At 30.5% G+C, this 12,643-nt stretch overlaps 1 protein-coding gene across 1 annotated transcript in view; it reads right to left on the bottom strand.

Moving 5' to 3' along the window:
* Positions 1–3,151: 3,151 nt before the first annotated feature.
* LOC143054755 (phosphatidylinositol 4-kinase beta-like) overlaps positions 3,152–12,643 on the bottom strand; it is a 28,767-nt gene continuing 19,275 nt past the window's right edge. The window contains exons 12-15 of the mRNA XM_076227796.1: positions 11,793–12,076; positions 10,954–11,089; positions 8,069–8,189; positions 3,152–7,526 (exon numbers count right to left, since the gene is read on the bottom strand). Of these exons, the coding sequence (XP_076083911.1) occupies positions 7,342–7,526; positions 8,069–8,189; positions 10,954–11,089; positions 11,793–12,076 (726 nt within the window). The 3' untranslated portion in view covers positions 3,152–7,341. The remainder of the gene's footprint in view (positions 7,527–8,068; positions 8,190–10,953; positions 11,090–11,792; positions 12,077–12,643) is intronic.

The raw sequence follows: 12,643 nt of genomic DNA, 5'->3' as shown, positions 1-12,643 counted from the left end.
ATATAGGGTTATTGCATGAATATTGGGGAATATTTTCTCGAGTATAATTTTATATTGTACGAGCTTGCGAGTGCAATATATGTTCTACGAGGGACCATATTCCCCAATATTCATGCAATAACCCTTTTATTGTATAGCAATATAATATTTGAAAGTAAAAATTGGTTTAAACTAAGAATTTGTCGTTGATGACGTCATGACTTTTAAAGATTTATTGCACTAGTTCAATATTAGAATTTATTGCACGCTAACTTTTGGTTACTTCCTGTGGGAAATATTATATTGCTATGCAATAAATAAAATATATTGCACTATACCTACACACTAAGACATATTTCTAATTTTCTAGTTTACAAGATAACAGTCATGTTCAGAAAGACTGTCACCATAGCCATGCCAAATGAAGAAGACTAGTCTTTGTAATTACTTCAAGATGCTGAGTGATTGGGGAAAGAGGAGAAAAATCCTATACAAGTCAGTTTTACCAATGACTGCTTGCATTCAAAGCCTGCACATTACCAAAGCACCGTTGATGGCAGTTCAATCAGAAAACTTTTATTTAAGCTATGAACCAGATAAGCCAGTCTTTACCATTCTCTTCAATGCCACAAATACAAGTAAGCAAACTTTGGAGTTTAGTGGGACGTACATTTTCACTGAACCAGTACACAATTTTATTTAGGGGTCAGCTAAAGACCACCTCCGAGTGTGGGATTTTCTCGCTGTGTTGAAGACCCATTCGGCTGTTGTCTGCTCTTTGATGGAGTTGCTGTCCCTTGACATATATTCCCCATTTCCATTTTTAATTTTATTGGTTGGTTTTCCTGTTTGAATGGTTTTACACTAGTCATTTTTGGGGCCCTTTATAGGTTGCTTTTCTGTTTGAGCCAAATCTCCATGCTGAAGGCTGTACTTTGACCTATACTAGTTTAGTTTACAAATTGTGACTTGGATGGAGAGTTGTCTCATTGGCACTCATACCACATCTTCTTATATCTATGCACTAACCGAATATTCAAATACAAAACTATCTAGGACAATCCCAGTTTTAAATTGCATTTTTAATCAAATCTTCTTTAGTCATAAGTGAACAAAAACACAAAGACATACTTTTTTCATATGATTTAATTTGTTCGTTTTTGAGCATTCAATAAAATGACATATACATGTGACATGGAATGATTATGGACCATGTGACCTCTACAAACTACTTACCATGTGACCTCTACACACTACTGACCTTGTGACCTGGTTTATTTTACAATGGGGTACCAGTCTTTCAAAAAAAAAATCAAAGCTTTGTTGTATTTTGGAATATTTTGGTGTCTGCAAAACATTTGGTGAATTTTATTAAAATTAAATGGGTATACCAATTTAAGTATTGTCAGTATTCTTGTATAGAAAGTTAAGAGAAAGAAACAGTAGAAGGACTCAGAAATATGAAGACAGTTTGGTGAGAGTGCATAAAGGTTAATGGAAAGCAGGGGAGGAAACTGGTGGAAAGGGAGATAATTTGGAATTATAGTATAACTAATCGCCGTATTTGAATATGAAAAAATAAGACAACGCGTGACCGAACGACGCATGGATTAAACGAGTGCGCAGCACGAGTTTAATCCATAGCGGCGTTAGGTCACAAGTTGTCTTATTTTTGATATTCAAATACGGCTATTAGTTATACTTTTTATTACATTGTCAAATGGCTTTTTTTTATGAAATTAATGTAGAAAATGTAAGGGACTATATGTTTTTCCTACGCATTTACAATTTGTTTTGATCCGACGTTATCGACGTCTTGACAACGCCTATTGTTGTATGACGTCAGAGAGTGAAATAACCACGTTTATTTCACATGTGAAATTATCGGTTTTTATTTAACTGGGAAATCAATGTAATTTATTGCAACCTATGTAATAATAATTGGTTATTAATTTATTGTTGGTTGCTTAATGGCAAGTGGCAAATAATTAGGAGGATTGACCCCTTGTAAAAACTTGCATTACTCTGTGTGAATGAAAGAATCTTTTCAAACCTTCCATTTACACATGACACACAAGGTGCTTTTTAATAAAAATCACTTTTATGGGTTATTTTTCACACTGACACAGTGAATTTAAGAGTGCATTGGTAATTCATACTTAATATCTCTCAAATAATTTCTATATGTGGTTGTAAATAGGAGTGTTATCAATACAAATCAAAAGCAATTGCCAAAGTGATTGACTTAACACAAACACAAATGATAATTTTGACTGAATCTACATGTGTGTACTTTTGAACTTTGATTTTTTTGGAAAGACTGGCAATCCCTTCTTTATTTGTGACATTAATTGAAAATACTGATACTTAATGGATATTTTTTTTATCATTTAGAAAAAATCTTTAAAACAAAAATGTTCTGATTTAACTTTTCTATGTAGAGTTTACATAATAATCATATGAACAATTTTATGTAATTAATTTTACACATCTTTACAACAGTAACTTAAAGGTGTAGACCTTATTTCAGGGAGATAACTCTTTAAATCAGTAATGCGTTTGTTTAAGTCAAGTTTCATCAATATGTTATAAGCATTTACCTGAAACAGATTGGAAATAATCTATGTAACCTAGATTCTTAGAATATACTTATGAAAATGGTTGACATAAACATACTGACAATTTTAAGAGTTATTTCCCTTAACTAAGGTCTACCTCCTTAAATTTGTTAAACAATTTGTTTTGATAGAAGTTAGTACAATGCTGATTTCTGAAATGACAAAAAAACATGATAAAATATTTATATACAACAAAAATTTATAGTCGATATATTTGAGTGTGTACATAGAACAATAACGTTAAGTTTGCTCAGTAGACCGTAAAATCTTTTTCCCCTTTGTTGAAAGAGTAATGATAATATAAAATTTCAATCCTAGTATCTATGATGATTTTATTTCATTAGCCAATCAAATTGAAGGACAGGTAACACACGGGGTGGTTGATACCAGTTGACTAGTTTGTTACCTATTTTTAAAACAAAAGGTGATAAATAATTACATTCTACACAAAGCTTATGTTTTATTATTGTAAAACACACTCAAATAAATCAGTTATAATAATGGCAGCTGAAATCCATTGCATTGGTATACACTGACTCATCACAACAGATGTCAATACTCATGATGTCAAAGTCTAAATATGAGGGGCTGTAGGAGGGTTCAATACTCATGATGTCATAGTCTAAATATGAGGGGCTGTAGGGGGGTTCAATACTCATGATGTCAAAGTCTAAATATGAGGGGCTGTAGGAGGGTTCAATACTAATGATGTCAAAGTCTAAATATGAGGAGGCTGTATTCTCCAATTTGACATTTTGTTATGTCAATTTTCTCTATTCTTTAATTTTTCATGGTATTTTTTTCCCCTTTTCATTTTTTTGCGATTTCTTCTTTGTTTTTTATATTTTATACCCACTTTTCAATAATCTATATATTTTCAGCCCATTATTCTCTATTTTGAAATCCCCATCAAGACCTAATTTGGATTATAAGACAAAACAATACTACAGATTGCTTGAATATTGAACTAAACCACTGTTGTGATGATAATGATAAAATACCCTACTGTTGCATTGATATAATAATAAATTGCATTGATTGAAACTCAAATAACATATTAATACACATAAAATCGTAAACATATTCACTAACATGCAGACAAAATGAAATTAAAAAATAATTGTTTCTCTTTAAAAATATATCTTTTTGTCAATACACCTTGAAAACATGCCCAATACAACCGCTACATGGCACTACAATTAAATCCTATAAGAAAGTTTTACAAGGATTATGAAAATTAACAGTGGCGGATCCAGGGGGGGGGGTCCAGGGCTTGAAACCCCCTTTTTTTGGACGATCAATGCATTTAAATGGGGAAATGTTTTTGGAACGCCCCTTTGTCCTGGGTTGTGAACCCCCTTTTTAAAATGGCTGGATCCGCCCCTGATTAATATGACATCTTTCAGTTACAAGTGAATTAATTATATTTTGTAAAGCAAGTTAGTTTTTGAATTAAAATATTGAATCATTTGAATTATCTAAGCTGTTTTGTTTAAGGAGATCTGATAATTTCACATAGGTTTTGTTGTAAATTTTTATTTAAATCTTTAATATCTACTACGACAACTAAATTTAAACAATATGGACTGTTCCCTCAATGAATTATGACTTGAGTCTTAGTACATTTCTACAATATAATACTAAAATTTACTAACTTAAGGATGTACTTAGGTGAGGTTAGGTAAAAATTAATGAATTAAGAATTTGAAATTGATACTATAAGCTGGTAAAGCATTCGTTAAGGATACAAATAAGCTAAAAAAAAAAATATAGGTCATGAACCTCCTTTTCAAGATATTTGAGATTCAAAATATGGCGGGAAAAGACTGACTCAGACTTTTACCTTATATTTGCATTGGTATTATTTGGGTCTCGAAACAAAATAAATAAAATTAAGAATCTTCTAAAATTTTGGTAAATGACCTTTCATGAGCTATTAAGACTTATATGAAAAAATAAATGGGTGTTATGGGGCAAAATATTTTACCTTGCATTAATATTGTATGGAAAAACCCAAGGAGTCCGAACATTTGACACGAATTCCCAAACCTCACCTAAGTACATCCATAAGTTTTTGTATAACTTTTGGTTTGAAAAAGTTTGGCAAATTTCCATAAGCATCTGAACAGGTAAATTCAGGAAATTAGTAATTAGCAATATGAAAAAGAACATGTAAGGAAAAAGCAAGGGGGCAAACAAAATTAGTAAGTTAAAAAAAGACAGAAAACACCATGACCAAAATTAAAAAGCTGAAAATACAGACCACAAAACACTTAGCTAAGAACCCTAGATGTGTACTCCAGTGCTAAAAAAAATCAGTTCTTAAATGATAATTTTAGAGTCAAATTATGGGTACAAGTTTGGGGAAATAAACATACAGTATTAATAGAAAGTTTACAACTTTTATAAAGTGAACAATTTTTACAAATTTTTAATTTACAAAACATACAAGAATATTCAAAATACAAATATTATCATCAAAGCTTTTTACAGGCAAAGACAAAAAAATGAAGAAATTTATACTAGAAGCTTGTTGTCAGATGACTTTTAAATTTTCTTATATAGTGTACATCCAAAAGCAAGACACCCAGCTATATAACAATATAGAAAGCCAAGTGTGTTAGCCAAAGGCCCCCTTCATCCTCCACTTTCAAAGAACCCATACCAGACTTAGCCAAAGGCCCCCTTCATCCTCCACTTTCAAAGAACCCATACCAGACTTAGCCAAAGGCCCCCTTCATCCTCCTCCACTTTCAAAGAACCCATACCAGACTTAGCAATACTATTTTTCTCCTTAACTCCTTTTTTAAGAATGTACTTAGGTGAGGTTTTTAAATTCCTGTCAAATATTCGGACATCTTGGTATTTTTCCATACAATACAAGGTAAAAAATTCTGCCCCATAACACCCATTTATTTTTTCCTATGATACTTAATAGCTCATGAAAGGTCATTTAACAATTTTTGTTTTTTGTTATGAGACCCAAATAATACCGATGCAAAGATAAGGTAAAAGTCTGAGTCAGCCTTTTCCCGCTATATTTTAAATCTCAAATATCTCGAAAAGGAGGTACATGACCTATAAATATTTTTAGTTTATTTTTATCCTTAACAAATGCTCACCAAATTATAGTCTCAATTTAAAATTCTTGACATATTAATTTTCGCCTAACCTCACCTAAGTACATCCTTAATTGTTCTTTCTGAACTTTTCATAGCTTTATCATTGATAAGTTTAAGTTCTAAAAACCTATTAAAAAATAATTAAAATTTTATAAGACTTTTACAGATGGCTTATTAATATACATGTAAAAGATTTATAATAAGAAAAAAGGGGGTCAATGGTCAAAATTTTTAAGGCATTTAAATGGATAAAACCAGAGGATTCTGAAAATCTGACAAAAATTCAAAAACTTGACAAGCGAGCATCCTTAAACCTAACACTTAAAATTAACCGTCCCTCAGAACAAAACAGCAACTAAGTACAGGTTCTCATATAACAAAGATCACTACTTTTTTCTGCTATTATATTGACTAATTTGTGTAAAAATTAAATACATGTACACTTCATTTGTCAAAATAAAATATTTCTATATCTAATCATTGACTAGGGCTGCATTTAAATCAAAGAAAATTAAGAGTAATATTTAAGAAAAAAATATGGAGCTGCAATAGTTGTAAATTACAGTCCAAATGTTCAATGAATAATAGATGACATACAATACACAATAAAATTCAATACAAATAAAAGGGAGAGAATATATTTACAAAATACATTCATTAAATTATGAAAGACATCAAAATGCATATGCACAACAAAAAAGGACAGGGTACAATTAGGCCTTAGTTGGACCATATTTTTAACTAAATAATAAATGAAAATTTATATTCTTTAACAAAAAAATGAAATAATACAAAACTGAAATAATAGTTTTAGGATCCAAAAATTCAGGCTAAATATAATTATGATGTCATTGATGAGTCAATTGTTTCAAATGGTTTTTAGATCAACAAATATTTACTTGGTTCTTGCATACACAGACTCCTTCCAAATCATTTCAAATTTATATGACAAATACAGAGATGTTAATGATTGCAAATGAGACAACTAAAAAACTACAGTTCACAGTATGGCCTTCAACAATAAATAAAACCTGTGCTGCAAAGTTCTAAATCCCAAATGAAAAAATGTGCAAAAATTTTAAACTGAAAACAAACGGTCATTTAAACTAAAACAATATAGGAAAACCAATTGGCCGTTTCAGAATCTAAAGAATCATGGGTAATTTTATTGTTCGTACCCCATAATGAAAATAACGTCACTTGGTTTATTGGTTTATGACATTCCAATCAAAACGTTTCAGTGCACACTTTTGAAAATATTACCCAGAATGCATTAGATTCTGAAACAGCAACCAATGACTACAACGGGAATACAGGCTCCCTCTGGGATAATCATATTAAAATATAGCAGAGCTGTTTGTTATCCATAATTCCCCTATCATAGAACAGTGTGTAGTTTTGAAGATAAATTAAACTAATGCCATTTAATGACCATACAATCCTCATGAATATTCATAAAATTTGAAAGACATAAGAGTTAAAACCTTTCCACATATCTCTCAATTCTTTTATGCAGACATCATATGATTTTTGAAGTACACCTCTCCTTTACGCTCAAAGTCAACGTAAACAATTGTAATGTAATTTCCAATAAATGTTGACATTCTTCCGCAGAAAAAAAATCACAGAATGCCATTGGTTATATATTGAAAACTGTCATATATTTTTGTGGTTAAGGAATTGAGACTCTGCTCGACCAAATTCTCCACCAATAACTGGAGCTGTTCTTCTGTCATGTTCATGTGGAATCGTAACTTCAGAGCTTGTACCGTGCTGACACCTTTACTGAAACATGGCAGTTCTGAACCTGTCAAAAGAACAGTTCTAACGTTAGTATAAGGCAGAAATAAATAGACTTAATACTTCTTCAAAATAACTCATAAAGCTTTTGTTCTCTTTTCATTCTATTCAAATTTGACACTCATATTAATTTTAAAATGTATCCCCCTCCCCCCTACATAATCAAAGACAACAATTGGTTATATACTGATATGACTGTTAAAAGAATAGAATAGTTCTAACTGTTTAAGTATTCGGCAGAAAAAAAGAAACAAACTAATAAAGCATTTCCCCCATTCTTTTTTCATTCTTTTCAAAATCAAACTTTAATATGTAAATTTCACATTCAGGAAAAAAAAACAAAATGTACACATGTAAAGATGTACACTATCTTCAAACTAATATATTTTCTTGAAAAAACCATGCACATTTCTTTGAAATATCCTCATGCCACAATGTCCTATGACGCATTGCCATCAAGTACTCCCAGATTGACTTCAGGTGTTCATAAAAAGGAAATTGGAAACTCTCATACTTTCTAACCATTTCAATGGAAAAAATTCCACTAACCTGATTGCATAATCTCTACAATTGAGATTAGTTTATCCATATGTTTCCTTGACGTGACCAAACCTTGAAGGATCAAGATTTTGAAATATTCAAACATATCACTTCCTTGTCCTCCCATTACCTATAAATAGATTTAAGTTTTATAAATAGATATAAGTTTTATAAATAGATATAAAAAGATGTGATTTGAGTGCCAATGAGGCAACTTTCAATCCAAGACACAATTTGTAAAAGTAAATATATAAATTGGATCATGTTTTTCTCATGTGTGACACAAAGCTGTAAAACACTTACAATGAAGGTCAACAGTGCAAATTTTTATTGCCCTTTCAAAGACGAAAATGCCCCCAAAAAATGTGGCAAAAATACCAATTGACTTGTATCTTATTTGTTTTTCATTCATTATTTTGTACATATATTTGGCTGTCAGTTTTGCTGTTTAGCTTTATATTTGACGTTTTTGGGTCCTTTTACAGCTGTGCGGTATGGGCGATCTGTTGATGTTAACTTCTGTGTCATTTGGTCTCTTGTGGAGAGTTGTCTCATTGATAATCCTACCCAGGCCTGGGGCCATTACATTGCAATGTAATGCATTACATTACAATTACTTTGTGATTCTTCCATTACAATTACAATTACATTTTTTCTCACATGTAATGCATTACATTACAATTACTTTGCCTGTGTAATGCATTACATTACACATTACTTTTTCAATATAAAAACAAAAAGCATTTCAAAAACAGAGGTATATGTACATATGTGTACAGTGTTAGGGACATAGACTTCAAATACTTAATATGTCCATTGCACTTTATCATCATAAGTGGTTTAAATGTGATGCCATTAAGAGAACAGCGATCAGTTCTGTACACCTTTCCGGCAATACTTAAGGGGGTTCGCGGGTCTAAATCATTTATATAGGATTTCTCTATATTTTTCTATAAATGAACTTTATCTTATAGTTAATAGAAACATAAGATAAAAAAATGGGGTCACCGTTCATTTGCGCTCACAATCTGCCTTCGAAAGAAGCATACATCTTTGTAAAAGTGTTTTTGTTCTGTTGAACTAATAGGTGAAATAAATGTAATATCGAAATAAAAAAAGAAATTTATTACAGAAATCGCTCAAATTTTACAATAATTTAGTTTAAGTACAGCATATATCGAAATTATATTAAAAAATATAGGTCACCGATGAGTTAAAAGAGATATTTCCATTTTAAAGTAAAAAAATGGCATTTTTCCACCAAAGGGAGATAATTTGGAACTTTTTCAATGATGTTTACATTTTAAAAGTCATCTGAAGCCAACACGAATTAATTGTTTTGAATGTTTTTTGTACCATATGATAAAGTAACAACTACAAAAGGTAATAAATAAAATTTGTAATGAAAAACAAATGTTTAACTTTTTCTGAAATTTTTATACCCTCAAGCCTCCTTAAAAGCCTTTCTACAGGAGCTTATGTGTGGGAAATGGCTAAATACTTGATAGCTGTATTAACCAAAGAAGAAAGGCACACTGAATTTGACTTCCATTATTCCAGTGCATTGATTGAAATTTCTTCACATGGCTCAGACAAGTAGATGTCAACATCATGTACTGCACCTTACCTGTGTCTATACCCTTTGATTGAGTAGTAGGAGGCATGAAACTGAAAAAGTCACTTTTAAGTTTCTTAGGTGGTGGTAAAAAATAAATAAATTATCATATAATTTTGTTTCTAACATTGATCACTTAATCATTAAGACATCACTAAGGATTTCAAGGGGATATAATAAATGTGTCATTAAAGGATTATCTTGTGAAATGCCTAAGGGTTCTGTGAGGACAAACATAAGTTGAGAAGATTTGATTGCAATAAAAACATTGTGATATTAAATTAGGTGAAATAACAACACACAGTTTGGTTTAAAAATGTTGTTTGATATATTCAATATTTCATTGAAATAAATGTAAGGTGTGTATAGAATTATGAAATTTTCATCTTCATATTTTTTTCATTGATCTATATAGTTTGTTTGATAATTTTTTTTATAAGATTTTTCAAAGACCACCTAACACCAAAATATTCCCATATCATATTAAACAAATATCAGAAACCAAGATCAAAGACTTGATATTGTTTACCATTTTATATTTCTTACCTTATTTAATACAGTAATTAACTGTGACAAAAACTTTATTCCATACTTTCTTTTGTTTTTGTTAATATTTTATTTTTATTATACAATATTCTTCAATTTTATCTATTTTACCAATTTGTAATGAAAAGTAATGTACTGTAATGGAGGCATTACATCAATTTTTAACTAAAGTAATCATTACATTACATGTAATTGTAATGCAGAAAATGTGCATTACAAATTACTTTGCATTACATCCAAAAAAAGTAATATTACAATGCATTACAATTACAAATTACCATTACCCCAGGCCTGATCCTACCACATCTTCTTATTTTTATATTATTTGCAGGAGTCTTAAACACTGCTTAATCTAGTATCAACAAGATATATAAATGAGTAGGGATATCAATATATGAATGGGATGTTTTTACCAACCCCTATCGAACATCTGTATCCAAATTTGAAGATTGAGGGTTTGAGACCACAGTACATTACTCTTATCTCTACAAATTCCTGTGTTAATTTGAATGGTGAATTTATTTTTCATGGATACCAATTTTTGAAGGTTGCATTTTTTTAGGGTATCGTATTTGATTTTGTGTTTTTGAAAAAGTCTACATATTATTATAAGCTTAAAGAAAATTCAAACATCTTGGAACCTTTAAATTCTTGGTTTATCTCGTATAAAATAAAATATGAATGGGGGTGTTTTTTGTACCAAAATTTATAGGTTGAGACCCATTTGTCTTACCTCTACAAATTCATGTGTTAATTTGAATGGTGAGTTTTCAAATCCAAGGTTTTTGCCAGGAGACGTAGACAAAATAAAACCAAAGTCTATATGTATGATGTGTCCTTCAGAATCCAGCAATATGTTACCATTGTGTCTGAAAAAAAGATGTTCGTTTTTTAATTTAATGTAAAAATACAGAAAATGTGATATGATTGCAAAAGCTGCACAAGAGCCCCCTAAAAGATAACTCTTGAATGGTAAAAGTGACATGTAACTTCAAATTTAATCTTTGATTTTTGGTAATATACTTTATGTACAAGTTTCATACCATTTGGTTGGAGCGAACTAAAGTGAGAGAAAAGAAACATAAATTCCAAAAAAAATTCTATTTGTAAAGGGGCATAACTCTAGAATTGTAATAGTGATGCCACCAAAATTCATAATTTATCTGTGTTTTGTGTTAATAAGCATTGTGTGTAAGTTTCATAACATTTGGTTGAGGCAAACTTAAAATTGTGACAGTATTAGTTTCACTAAAATAAATATTCTCAATCTAAATTTGTAAGCATTATTTGGATTCCAATTTTCTGTTGTTGCAATAAAAAAATCTTTTATTTTTTTCTGTTGTTCAACAATTCACCATTTTAGAATCTAATGCATTCTGGGTAATATTTTCAAAAGTGTACACCAAAATGTTGTGATTGCTTTAAAATATTAAAACAATGGAAGTTCAATCAATGATGTAACATAATTTTTCATTTTGGTGTACGAACACTGAGATTATCCATAGTCATTTAGATTCTGAAATCACATTAATAAATACACTTAAAATGTCTGCATTTTTATAGTATTCTTACCTGTCTTTGATTTGAAGTAAGTAACAAACCAAACAATATCCAGCACAACTTTGTACAAAATTTTTCTGGGCAGTGAGAAACTCTTCACTATTTTGTGGTCCAAATTCATTTATAAAATATTCTAATAACTGTCCTGTATTTTTATTTGTTTTGGTGCTATGTTTCTTTATTTGGTGAAGAGACACTGCGTTTAGAACAGGTTCAATCATGCCGCTGTCTTTAGCCGTCACCACTATTTGGTAAGGTCTTATCCACAATGGGCAATGCTCTTCAGCCCATATGTGCTGAAAATATATAAAATGTTTGTTTAAATTAAGTTTTTTTAGCCTAAAGTTTGCTCTTCAGCCCACATGTGCTGAAACGATATAAAATATTTGTTTTAGGCCTAAAAAAAATAATGTTGTGTTTCCGATCACCCCCTTGAAATTTTGAAGGGACGGTAGGTAGGGATTTTTTTTTTTTTTTTTTTTTTTTTTTTTATAATATTAATATATAAAACTCAATTTCCAGTTACCAGACAAAAGTTTGGGATTTAATAGAAAGAGATTGATTACCCACTTTAAAAATCTCCCTGAGATAATTTTTAGTTTACCCCTTTTAAAATCCCCCTGAAATAACTTTTAGTTTACCCCCTTTTAAAATACCTGTGAAAAAAACTTAAGTCCAAACCTTAAAAAAAATTTGGGCAGCACTTCCCCTAGGAAATTAGCTTTTTAAACCCAATTCCCCCATTTCAGGACCATGCAAAAGTTTGGGATTGTCAGAAAAAGAAATTGAGAAGATGTGGGGCAGATTCATTTATAGGAACATGAACCAAACATCATCCCAAACCTACAGATAGACAAATATAT

The sequence above is a fragment of the Mytilus galloprovincialis genome, chromosome 12 (assembly GCF_965363235.1).
Source record: "Mytilus galloprovincialis chromosome 12, xbMytGall1.hap1.1, whole genome shotgun sequence".
Taxonomy (NCBI): domain Eukaryota; kingdom Metazoa; phylum Mollusca; class Bivalvia; order Mytilida; family Mytilidae; genus Mytilus; species Mytilus galloprovincialis.
This window is presented reverse-complemented; position numbering and strand designations above follow the sequence as displayed.